General features: G+C 35.9%; 1 protein-coding gene across 1 annotated transcript in view; it reads left to right on the forward strand.

Moving 5' to 3' along the window:
* The window catches only part of CNTN5 (contactin 5), a 1,349,686-nt gene that overhangs the window by 1,295,176 nt on the left and 42,146 nt on the right, over positions 1-12,364 (forward strand). The window contains exon 21 of the mRNA XM_032167221.2: positions 2,332-2,441. Coding sequence (XP_032023112.1) covers positions 2,332-2,441 — 110 coding nt within the window. The remainder of the gene's footprint in view (positions 1-2,331; positions 2,442-12,364) is intronic.

Below are 12,364 nucleotides of genomic sequence, written 5' to 3' on the forward strand. Positions count from 1 at the left end.
GGGGGGGGGGCCACATTCAAAGCTGTCCTGGGCCAAGGCTGGACATGCTTGATTAGATTAAGAGGGTGAAAAAAATTTAAAATGACTCTTCAGTTCTTGTTTGATTGATTCGCTGTCATTCAATTATATGAAATTATAACATGCAGCTCCCCAAAATGCAAATGCGAAATGTAGGTGTGATATGACCCTGATTTAAAATCCTTAGAACTTTTAAATAAAAGTTAAGGTGCTTGTTTGAGACGCAGGTTCCTGAACATTTTTATTTACTTTAACATTTTTTAAACTTTCTATTTGAGAAATAATTAAACTTGTACAGTACTACTGAAAGCTGATAGAGAAATAATTCCTTTCTTTGGAGATAAAGAGATATGGAGAGGTTGCTACCCCACCACATGTTTTGTGCTTCTGAAATTATTTATCCCCCTGCAATCTTCTTTGACAAAGATGTAATTGCTTCAGCAATACAAAAGCTGAAAGAAGATATTTGGCACACAAATCTCTGCAATGCATTTATTCTGAAGAGAAGTAAAACTGCTACTGAATAGCAAACGATATTCAAAGTGTGGTTTCCTTTCAAATAAACTGTATCCTAAATCCCAGAGATCAAGTCGTACACACCTTAAAAACATCAACATTCTTTCATTTATTTGCAAAATCAAGAATTTTAACTCCTACTAAATAACGATGGGGAAAATGTCCATTGCAAGTCTGGTAATCAGAATTCTAGAATAAGATAGAAGATTTTTCCAGAATGCATGTTTTAAATTGGATAGATGCACAAATAAGAGTTGGAAAGTGAGATGAGGGAAACCACAGAGCAAAGGAAAATAATAAAAAATATTCAAAAGGTGACAGAATGAGAAATTACAACTTATACCATGGCAGAAATTAATGTCAGCTTCTGTGTAAAAATTAATGTGAATTCGCCAAAGCACTTTGAGATGACACAATTATAGCAAGTGTTTTTAACAAAGGTTTGGCCAAAAGAAAATCATTGCTTGGTGAAAACATGGACCAACCAAGTCTTTTGCAGCCTCCTTTTGCAGTAACAGGGTAGATATTTTTGACCGATATATTTCAATTAATAATATATAAAAGCGTTCCAGACACATGTATGACTATCTTCTTTTAGAAAAGGAAAGACCTCAGAAAATGATTATGTCTTCAATGTTTGCCTTTTAACATTTTTATTTAGAACTCAATCTTTGCTATATGGTTCCATAAATTGAAAAAAAATTTCATAGATGAAGCTCAGCTCTAATCAGTGATAAGGGGTTAGTACCAAAATCTGTACAATTTTTATGGGGTAGAATTTTAATAGACTTTGTACAGAACTGTTTGAACTAATGTATGGCCTTTATTCTGCCATTTCATTTAACTTGTGTTTGTGACACAGTATTTATGATTCAGCCATGTCAACACTAGAAATACTTTGTTCCTCACATCAAGTGCAGCCTCGAATAAAGTGCACCTTTTGATGGATGCCAGTCAGATATTGTGTATTTCAAAAAAAAATAGTGTGAAAGGTCACTGAATGTAGAAACAAATGAAAAGGTGGTTTTGAGCCACAGCACTGAGCCCTTCAGGGACTTTTCCACCTGCACCTGTCTTAAAAGTCAATGCATGCCTTTTAAATATCATGATTCATAACATATTCCTTATATAATCATGAAAATGTAGTCTTGCGGTTGGAACAACAAAAACTATCTAATGAAATTTAGATACTATTTATGCCTATACAGAATAAAAAATAAAATAATAATATGGTATTTTGTGAACGAACATTTTTAACACCAAGCACAGTACTAAATATTTTATATGTACTATTCTAATTAAAGCCAACCTTTAAATCTATGAGATAAATACTGTCATTATAGTCACGTTATAGATGAGGCAACTAGGGCTTAGAAAGAGATAAAACAACTTACCCAAAGGTAAATAAATAGCTAAATAAATGTTTTAAGGTTAAAAGCAACAGCAGTGCAACAACAACAAAAAAGCAAACCCTGACTCCATAGTCTATTTTTATAGGCATTATGCTAGATTGGCAGAAAATTTAAGTTCCCCAGAAATGTCTTAGCTAATCCAAGGATTAATGTCTTTGCCTGTCTTGCTAGCTTCGTCATTTGTCATTGGTAAGGTATTGATGAGACTTGACCCAAGTATAGAAATCCGAAAGGATCACCTTTATATTCTGTTGTGTTTTTTATAACTACCACAGCACTTCATTTCAAAAATAAGGTAAGAGGAATTTAACACCTGACAGACTCAGGCGCGATACTTTGATGGACATAAACTTTTTATAATTGTGGTTTATTTTGCTTCACACAGAACCCAGTGCTGCTCCCACAGATGTCAAGGCGACAAGTGTGTCTGTGTCAGAGATTCTTGTTGCATGGAAACACATTAAAGAGAGTCTAGGAAGACCACAGGGATTTGAGGTATGAACAGAATGATTGAAAATAAGCCTTATTGTTTCTTCTGGCATCACATTCTCCTAAAGAGAGGTCTTGGTGACACTTCACAATTTCAACAGAATTTCTTTGAAATTTTGCTCTATGTTAAAGAAACTAAGAAATACTATTTTACTGACATGTGTTATGTTGCTTATTAACTGGTTTTTTTTTTCAGTACAGTAGCTTCCATAGCACTATGCAAAGATGTTTTTAAAAGATGAAATAGAGTTTTAGACAAAAGCAGGAGCTACAGGTAGATATTTAATGGTATCCAATTTATTGGTCATTTTAAAAGTTTTTGTGTCTTTCTTTCTAATAATTTAATGTATAAATACAAGTTTTCCTTTTGTACTTTATTGGTATCTCTTACCCTCAGTGCTGAATTATCAAATTTTGCTTGGAATTTAATGATCTGTATTGTATCTACGTATTCAGATAGTTTTTTTGGTCCCTTAAATGTTGCTATTTTTAAACATAGTTATTCCAGCCTTATAATGGTGAACATTTCATATCAAATGAATTAACATCAATGAAATTTTAGCCTCCACAGAGACTAGCAGATTGTGAGTAGCCTGTGAACATGAATATTCTATGATAACAAGGTTGTGCTTCTCACACAGCTCTTGTTCTTGTTCTTGCCTTGCTTGGCCAGTCATGGAGAGGAATTAGGGGGATAATGTCTAAAAGACAAAAAGAATTAGCATCTGACCCAAGAATTTAGTTGCATTTAAAAAACATTTATTCTTACTTTTCCTCTACTTCAGTTCCCGTTAAGAGAAAGTCATCTTGTGTTTTGAACAATGATCAAGTATAGGACTTGTACACTAACATGGTTTCCAGGCTGAAACATATTTTTAACTCTATTTGAGTTTTCAAATAATGCCCGATAATTATTTGATTAACATACAGCTGGCATTAATGATTTCTATGATAAAGAATTTATACAATCTAAGGGTTACAGCAAGAACAATTTATGGGAAACCATTACCTACTTATACAATATCATGGACTTATTTCTATAATCTTGCTTCAATTAATTATTTGGAATGATAATTTAGTATCTCATTATGATTGCATGTTTATGTGATGAATATTTCTGTTTCTCCCAATCCATGCTTCAGAGACCATGTTTGTTCATCATTAGATCTCAGCAAATGATAGTATATATATTTGGCCCATAACTGACCACGATAAATACGTCGAATGAATGAATGAATGTGCGGCACAATTAGCCCCTTTCTATCCAATCGTAGAAGACACTGTGGTGGTTTGTCCAGTATCCCTTCTCTATGGAGGAGGGACAGTGTGCCTCCTCCAGCTGCTGTGAGTGTTGACTGCTAATGGTTCTCAGCTCCCACTCTAGAGAATTGCCCTCCACTGAGGAGAGCTACATTGCTTGGAAAGTGACCTCGCCACACTTAGTCAGCCTAAGATCAGTGACTGACTGATACTTGTCTCTTACCTCAAGGAGGAAACAACTTTATGGTGTAGTTTATGATACAGAGCCTTGCTGTGTGCATCAGGCCAAAGCCAGATTTCCTGGAACCACATTCTTGCTCAGCTCCCTCTAGCTCCCCATTCTGAGTTCCTCCCTTTTTAATAGGTTTTACCCTGTAAGCATTTTCACAGTAAATAATATGCACCAAAATCCCTATCTCAAGCTCTGCTTTTGGGGACTTCAACCGAAAAGAGCTACATTAGTGTGAATTCACTCTAAACCTCTGAATCAGAACATCCAGGGCAGATGTCTGGTGTGCATACCTTTCAGAAAGCCACAAAGTATATTCTGCACGGAAGAGTGACAACCCAGGCTCCTATATCTCAAAGGGATGTTCCCCTTATATAGCCAGTCACCCTCAAGCTTTTTCTATACCTGCCCTAATAGCATGACACTCAGATAACCATTATGATTCACCGTGTTGACATCTCTCTGTGAGGTCCTACAGAGATCACATGTGCACAATTCTTCTCTTCCTAAATATAAATCATTCATTCTTTAATTCAATAAATATTTATGTAGACTTATTAAGTACCAGACATTGAGCTAAATGCCAGGAATAAAACAATGAGCAAAATAAAGTCCCTGCTCTTCTGAAGCTTGTATTTTGTAGGGAAGGCACACAATCAACGAGCTAAGAAATAAGCGTATGTTTTTTTAAAAAAATATGAGATATAATTTCAGTTGATGATACAGGCTATGTAGAAAAAATAGATTAAGAAGGTAAAGAGTGAGAGAGTCTGATATTTTATAGAGGTTTGAGAAATCAACCTTTCTGTGGTTGTGACGTGTGAGTAGAGACATGATGTAATGAGAGACAGCGGAGAGAACGGCAAGCCCAGGAGCTCTGAAGTACCAGCGTGCTGGACTTCTTCAAAGAACAGGAAGTGAATGATTTTGGTGAGAGTAGGGAGCACAGGGAGAGTGGGAGAAGGATGATGATGAAGAGATTATCAGGACAAGGAACAGGTTTCTGGGGTCTTAGGAACCACAGAAAGAAGTTCAGATTTTATCCAAAGTATAAGAAGTCATAAAGTATTTCTAACTGGGAGGGACAAGTCAAGATCTGACATATTTAAAGCCTCTCTCAATCTGGAAGGTAGAGAATAGACCCTGGGGAGGACCTCAGACAGAAGAGCAGAGGGGCAGCTGTTCCAACCTCAGTGACAATGAGGTTGCTTTCAACCAGAGTGGTAGCAGTGGAGTTGATAAGAAGTGGACCTTTTAAAATATATTTTGAATTGAGGTGAGACAGAATTTGACAATAAATTACATGTAAGCTATGAAAAAGATGAGACAAAGATAATTGCAGAGACATTTGACCCAAGAAACTAGGTAAATTACATTGTCATTCACAGAGATGAGGAACTCACAAAGAAGAGTGGGTTTTAGAGTGAAAATCAAGGATTCTGTTTCGGGTGTTTTAAATTTTAGAAACTTTTTTTATTTCTAAAAAGAGTTCTCAAGCAGGTCTTAAGAGGAAGACTGGGGATGGAACTATAACTGTGGGAAATCATCAGGATATAAATAGTTTGTATGCATATACCAGCTGAGGTCACTGAATATTTGGTAAAGAAGGTGCCTGAGAATTGAGCTCTGGGGTGGCCCACAATTTGGAACTCAATAAAGGAGAGGAGAGGGTCTGGTTGAAGAAACTAAGAAGGAGACACTGAAGAAATTCAGAAGCCAAGAGAAGAATTTCAAAATGGAGAGAATGTTCCATGCTGTCAAATGCTGCTGGGGAATTCAGAAAGATGAGACCTGAGATTGCCAGATGGATACAGCAATGTGGAGACCATAAGTAACCTTGATGAGAGAGATTTTATGGAATGCTGATAATGAAGGCTTGACTGGAGGTTAAGATCAAGATTACTCAAGAGTGACAGTCAAGACCATCAGAGCACAATGTTTTCACTAGATCAGCTTCATTCAAAATAACTTATTGCAAGCAAAAATGGAATATCTTTAAAAACAGAAAGTTAATGAGAATGAATCAAATTCTGGAACAATCATCACAATGACATTTTTGAATTAAAATAAATCAACAAAAATTCTGACAATGACTTTATACAAACAAACCGGGACAGAATTCATGGACATAGTAACTATTCTATTTCATAGTGCATTATAAATTGTAGTTTCAAAATATGGCATCTTGTTACCAGAAAATAAAAATCAACATCTCATTGTGAAATTCTTTGCTTTTTATAAACAGAACATAATGAAAACTTTGGATAAACATGACATTAACTCTTATTTTAAGTATATTCAGTGAAGACTATTTTTTATTTATACTGTTTCATAACTGAATAGCTGCATGTATATTTAACACTAAATATGATACAGGTGAAGCTATCAGGATCTCTCTTTTCCTCTCTTTTCTGTATTCTTTTTCCCTTGAAAGAGAGTTCTGCCTCTGTCCTTCACCGAACACATCTGGAACTTACTGCTCTCCTCTTCTCCCCACTTATTTTTCTCTATCAAAAATGTCACTTAGTAAAAGATTTCCCTAATTATTACTAAAATATAATGAACTCATAAAGCTTAACAATTTTGTTTACTTTTATCCCTCTTTCTCACTCTATCCTTAGCACAATCCTACCTGTATTTACTAATGGTCGAATTCAGAGCATGGTGACAATAAAACAAATATTGAAACAAGGGCATTTGTCACCAAAACCAAAATGATCCGTTTCACATTTTATGTACTTATAATATCAGTCCTATGAGTCACTTTTCTAGCCATAATTTTAACTTTCCCTGCAAAGTCTAAAACAGCAAGCTACTACAAAACATTAACTACGAACCATTTTGAAAATAGAGAATACAGTGTTTTCAGCTGCCCCTCTTATTTTTCCAGAATCAGAACATGAATAAGATAGATAAGGTTCTGATCTTATGAATGTTACCTCCTAATGGGGGAAAACATTTTCTTAAAAAATCAAGCAAACAAGTAATAAGATAAACTCTGATAGTGATACACATAGAGGGTCAAAAGTACAGCAAACCTGGTTACTGTGAGAACAGAAAGTGAAGCACTGGGAAATTAAAATAGTTGGAGGGTCAGGTAGAGACAAGATATGTATAGATATATGGGTTATGAAAAAAAGTTTGTCTTTTATTTGAAGTGCAGTTGAAAGCCATTGAGACAATTTAAGGCGGGAGTCACAATGTCCGATTTATGTTTTTCTTTTTTTTTAATCACTCTGGCTGCTCTTATATGAAGAATGAAAGGGAGAGGAAAGAAAGGTCAGAGAATTGAAGTTAAGAGTTACCACAATAATCCAAGCAAGAAATGATGGTGACCTAGACTGCAGCCAAAGCAGTGGAGTGGGAGAGAAGCAGATGTATTTTAGAGGCAGGGCTGGCAGGATTTGCTGATTGATCTGATGTGGAGGAAAGAGAAATGATGACTCCTGCATCTCTGGCTTGGACACATAGGTAAATTGTGTCATTTACAAAAAAAAAAAAAAAAAAAAAAAAATGAAGGAAACTGAACAAAGAACAGATTTGAAGCTAGGAAATCAAGAGTTCTATTTAATCACATTGAATTTTTGATGCCTGTTAGAAATCTAAGAGGGTAAGTCAGATAGGCAGTAGAACATGCCAGTTTGGAGTCTAATTGAGAGAACAGGGCTGAAAACAGAGATGGCCATTACAGAAGTGGTATTTAAATCCATGCTACCATAGGAAAGCATCTGAGGACAAAATTTCAAGAGGAGAGGAGAGAACAAGAGCAGAGGGGAATGAGGAGGGTCCTGCTGTGTCCTGGCACACTCAGCATTTAGAAGTTGAGCTGAAGAGGAAGAATCAGCATGGAGACTGGCAAGAATAAATCAGTTTTGTAGCATGAATACCACGTATGAATCAAAAAAGTTAAAGGAGTTGACCAAAAAGAGGGAACTGGTCAACTATGCTTAATGCTGCCAAGAGATCAAGTGAGATAAAGATGGAAAAGTGCCTGTTTGGTTTACAGGTTATTGGTGATAACTTCCACAATCAAATAAATAATCAATATCCCTTATGTTGTCAATTAGTAACTTCAAGTTGTAGACATTTAGTAACCTTAATAATGCCACTGATTCTAAAGAATGGTTGGTGGAAATAGTTTGAGGGCAAGGGAACGTCATTTCAGAGCTCTCAGCCCATCAGCACCTTAGTTGATGTGGAATTTCCTGTATTTTGTCAGGACACCAAGGGGTTTTGGTATTCATTCTTGTGTTGAGAATCACAGCTCTCCAGTGTTGGTGTCAGAAATGGTTAAGAGCAAAATTCAACATCTGAATATATTTTTGCACCATATATTATAATGGGAGTATAATTAGCCACTGCAGAAAACTCTTTTAGCCTCAAACAGAGTGGAAAGAAGTCAAATTGAGACTTTAACATGGTGTTTCCCTTGATGTACCAGGCATTATAGAGAAGGTAAATGAGAAACAAGATATCATTTCTGAAGTCATGTACACAGATTATTTCCTTCTAGAATATGTTTTCTGTCAAGTCCATACTCATGTTCCACTTTGAAATTGATGACTATATCCCTGGAATACATAATGTGGTATTAACTAAAACACCTCAAAGCATTTTCCTTAATAAATAATCAAACTGGAACCTATTTGTGATTCACTTGTCTCTGAAATCTTTGTATTTTCTTCTCTACTAATTGAGGGAAGCTACACTTGAGCAAGAGTCATTTGGAGAGAAGATGGCATCAATAAGGGTAGTAAAGTCCTTAAATCTCTAACAGCCTTACCTGATCTCCCTCCTGCGAGTTGCTATCATTAGGCTCTCCCTTCCCACTTCTGACTGCAGGTTCTCCTGATTTGGTTGCAGCCTGACTCTGATTCCGACCCTAAATTGGCAGTCAAATTTCATCTCACATTTCCCTGACCTGGCTTTCTGTATGTTTCATTTGAATCTCATTTATTATTTATTCATTCATTTGTTTAACTAGTATTTATTAAATACCTGCTACGTTTTGATGCAGTATTCAGGCTGAAACAATAAATAAAACTGAGTTCCTGACCTTATGAAGTTTGCAGTCTAGCAAGGGAGACTATTTCTGTTTTCTTGAGTTTTTGTATTTTGCTTCAATCCTCAACTAGGGTCTTGATCCTAACTTCTGGTAGCTCCTTTTGCTGATAACTTGGTTTTGATCATCTTTTCCCTGATGCAGTCCTGCAGAACAGCAGTAAGGATCTCAGTCAGAGGTTTCCCCTGGTAGCATTTGTCAATAATCTACTTACACTTGGCATTTTGGCCTTTCACAAGGAAGCTTCCATTACATCTTAATTGGTTTAAGAAATAATAAACCAAGCATTTTGACTTAAACTTTTCATTTTTAACTAACCCAACACTTTCAAGTACATTAAACAATCCAAATCAAATAGTGATTGATTTTTGTTATTAAGTTGACGAATTGCTTTATCTAATAGAAAGGTCATGACAATTAAGATGGTAACAATAGTTTTACAAAAGACAAGGTCAGAATGATGACAGCCCAGACAAAGTGATCAATGGTAAGAGGCTTGAGGATAATTTAGCAATTTTATCCCTTTCTGTTTCTGAGTGGATACATCTTTAGACATTTTAAAAGGTCACAGTTAGGCTACATGAGAACTCTACTGTACAAAGAAAAATGGTGGTCTTTGCCTTTCAACCAGCTGCCTCCTGAAAGGATAGCACTACCTCAACAAAAATGACCATCTGAAGAAATAAGAAAAAAATATGAAATTCCAAATGTAGACATTAACCCATCTATTTGTATTTTTCAAATATTTGAGAAATTTTGTCAATATCCACTTAGAACCACCTATTTGTAAATTTTGGTTACCAGCATGGAATTAGTTTGAAATTTTATGGTAGCAGGGACTAAATGTAGAAAGCACTGACACTGAGATATGTGAAATGTCTAGCTTATGATATGCAGCATGATTGAAAATTGAAAGTGGGCTGTATTTATTGGACAACTTTGATTCATGAATAACCATGACTGTCCCATCTGGATTGCCATCTCTGTCACTAGCCCATACAAGTAAATTATTAGGTTCAGTTTTGAATTTATGAACCCACCAGCATTAAGTGTCCTGTGAATGGTAATCTCTGAATCCTAGAGCAGAGTCCCTCAAGCTTTTCAGAACATAAAAGGATTTTTATGTGCATACAAATTCAGAGCAGATGCTAGTCTGGCAAGAAGGGAGAGTAAAGGGTAAGGCCAAATTTCATAATCATTTCTGTGATTTTCCCAGATCAGCAAAACAGACAAAGTAAATTGTGGTAATGGAATGTTGGATGATTCGTTTTTTTCACTCCTTCACTCATCAAGCATTTATTCAGTATCATGCACTATGCTGGGCACTGGGAATGTACATATAAATAAGATCTAGCCCTTACCCTCAAAAAGCTCACAGTCTAATATTGAGGGAGGTTTACGGGAAGTTGAAGTAAACAAAAAAGAAATACATTGGAACAATATAATTATCGTGTCTATAATTACCCCAGGATTTCTTAGCAACCTGATCCTCTGAAGAAACAGTGTGAATAAATCTGTGCCAATGCCTTATATGGGTGTAAGCTTCCCTGTTTTCATGAGAATATTCTTCTGTCCCGAAATTGTCCTTTATTTTCTAAATAAGTCAATCAATAAAACAGTTATATTAACTGAATAAAATAGAAATGAAACTTTTTTTCACTAGACGTAATTTTTAAAACATTCATATTTCATATTCTGCCTGTGGAACAAAGTCCTCCATGATTGCCAAGTTTATGGTGCTTGTATTCATTCATCCCTTTTTGTAAGATAATTATTAACTGTATTTTTATCTTTTTAATAGTTGGACTCATTTTAACAATAAGCAACAATGTATTTTGTAGCAGGAGTTTAACTGCACAGTGTCCTGGTTTCAATTGTGAACATTTTAGTGCTTATTAATAAGAAAAAACAAAAGACAAAACAACTTGTCTCATTTTACAATACTCACTAAAAGGCACCTCTAGCAACTTCTTTGCTTGGGCTACGTGCAAGGTTCACATGTGTTCTTTTTAAACCTTCCAGAGGATATGCAAGTCAGAAGTTCATTTTAGACATGTCACTAAAGCCATTTCTGATTGCGCTGAAAAGATTCCAATTGTGTTTCGCTCTATAAAAGATGTCGTGGTGGGGATTTCTTCAGGGGAGAAGGGAAAAGGTTGTTGTTGTTCTTTATTTTATGATCTGACTCTAATCATTAGAGAAAGAGACAAAATAAATGGGCCTCCCTGTTCTCTGACAATAACTCATGCTAGGCAGATTGTATTTACTTTGTATAGTGGGGGGCAGAAATGTATATGTGTGAAGATGGACTTTCAGATACAAGTAAAAGGGGAAAAAGAAGCTAAAATGAAGCTAGTCGCCAGAAAGCTAACAAAGGTTGTTTTATTTTCCATACGCTGTGTGGGTAGCCGCCATTTTACAGAGCCTGTTTGGCTTTTCATTAATACTACATAAAAGTAAGAATATAAGAAACTAAACAATAAGAAAAAATAAAATGCCAATTTTATCCTTTCTTTTCTGAAATTCTGAGGACTCTTATTTAAATCAAAGAGCTTTTAGGTCACTATCATTAGATTTCTTTCTCGGCTTATTTTCATAGACTCTGAGGCCAACTAAAAATTATGCTTTCTGAAAATCATCAAATCAAAAGCAAACTGAAGTAATGTTTCAGTTGTTTAACTTGTTCTTTTCTTGTCCTATTGAAACACAACTCTATAATTTTTATCAAAAATAGTTACTCACTTTACTGTGTTTTTGTATCATTTGATTCTAGATGCATGGCTTCGTGGCTAAAATTCTCTAACTAAAACAACTTAAAATTTTTTTTTTCTACTGGAATTTTGACATAAACTATTTTATTTTCAAGACTATTAGGATATTTTCCTGAACATATTGTTGTAACACAAATGGAACCAAAAAAGTATTGATGATATGTTTTATCATATTTAGAAGTATTTCTCGGCTGGGCATGGTGGCTGACGCCTGTAATCCCAACACTTTGGGAGGCCCAGATGGGCGGATCATGAGGTCAGGAGATTGAGACCATCCTTGCTAACACAGTGAAACCTCGTCTCTACTAAAAATACAAAAAATTAGCCGGGCGCGGTGGTGGATGCCTGTAGTCTCAGCTACTCGGGAGGCTGAGGCAGGAGAATGGGGTGAACCCAGGAGGCGGAGCTTGCAGTGAGCTGAGATTGCGCCACTGCACTCCAGCCTGGGCGACAGAGCAGGACTCCATCTCAAAAAAAAAAAAGAGGGGGTGGAGCCAAGATGGCCAAATAGGAACAGCTCCGGTCTCCAGGTCCCAACCCGAGTGACACAGAAGACGGGTGATTTCTGCATTTCTGCTTGAGGTACTGGTTTCATCTCACTAGGGAG

This window comes from Hylobates moloch, unplaced genomic scaffold (assembly GCF_009828535.3).
Source record: "Hylobates moloch isolate HMO894 unplaced genomic scaffold, HMol_V3 SCAFFOLD_11, whole genome shotgun sequence".
Lineage (NCBI taxonomy): Eukaryota > Metazoa > Chordata > Mammalia > Primates > Hylobatidae > Hylobates > Hylobates moloch.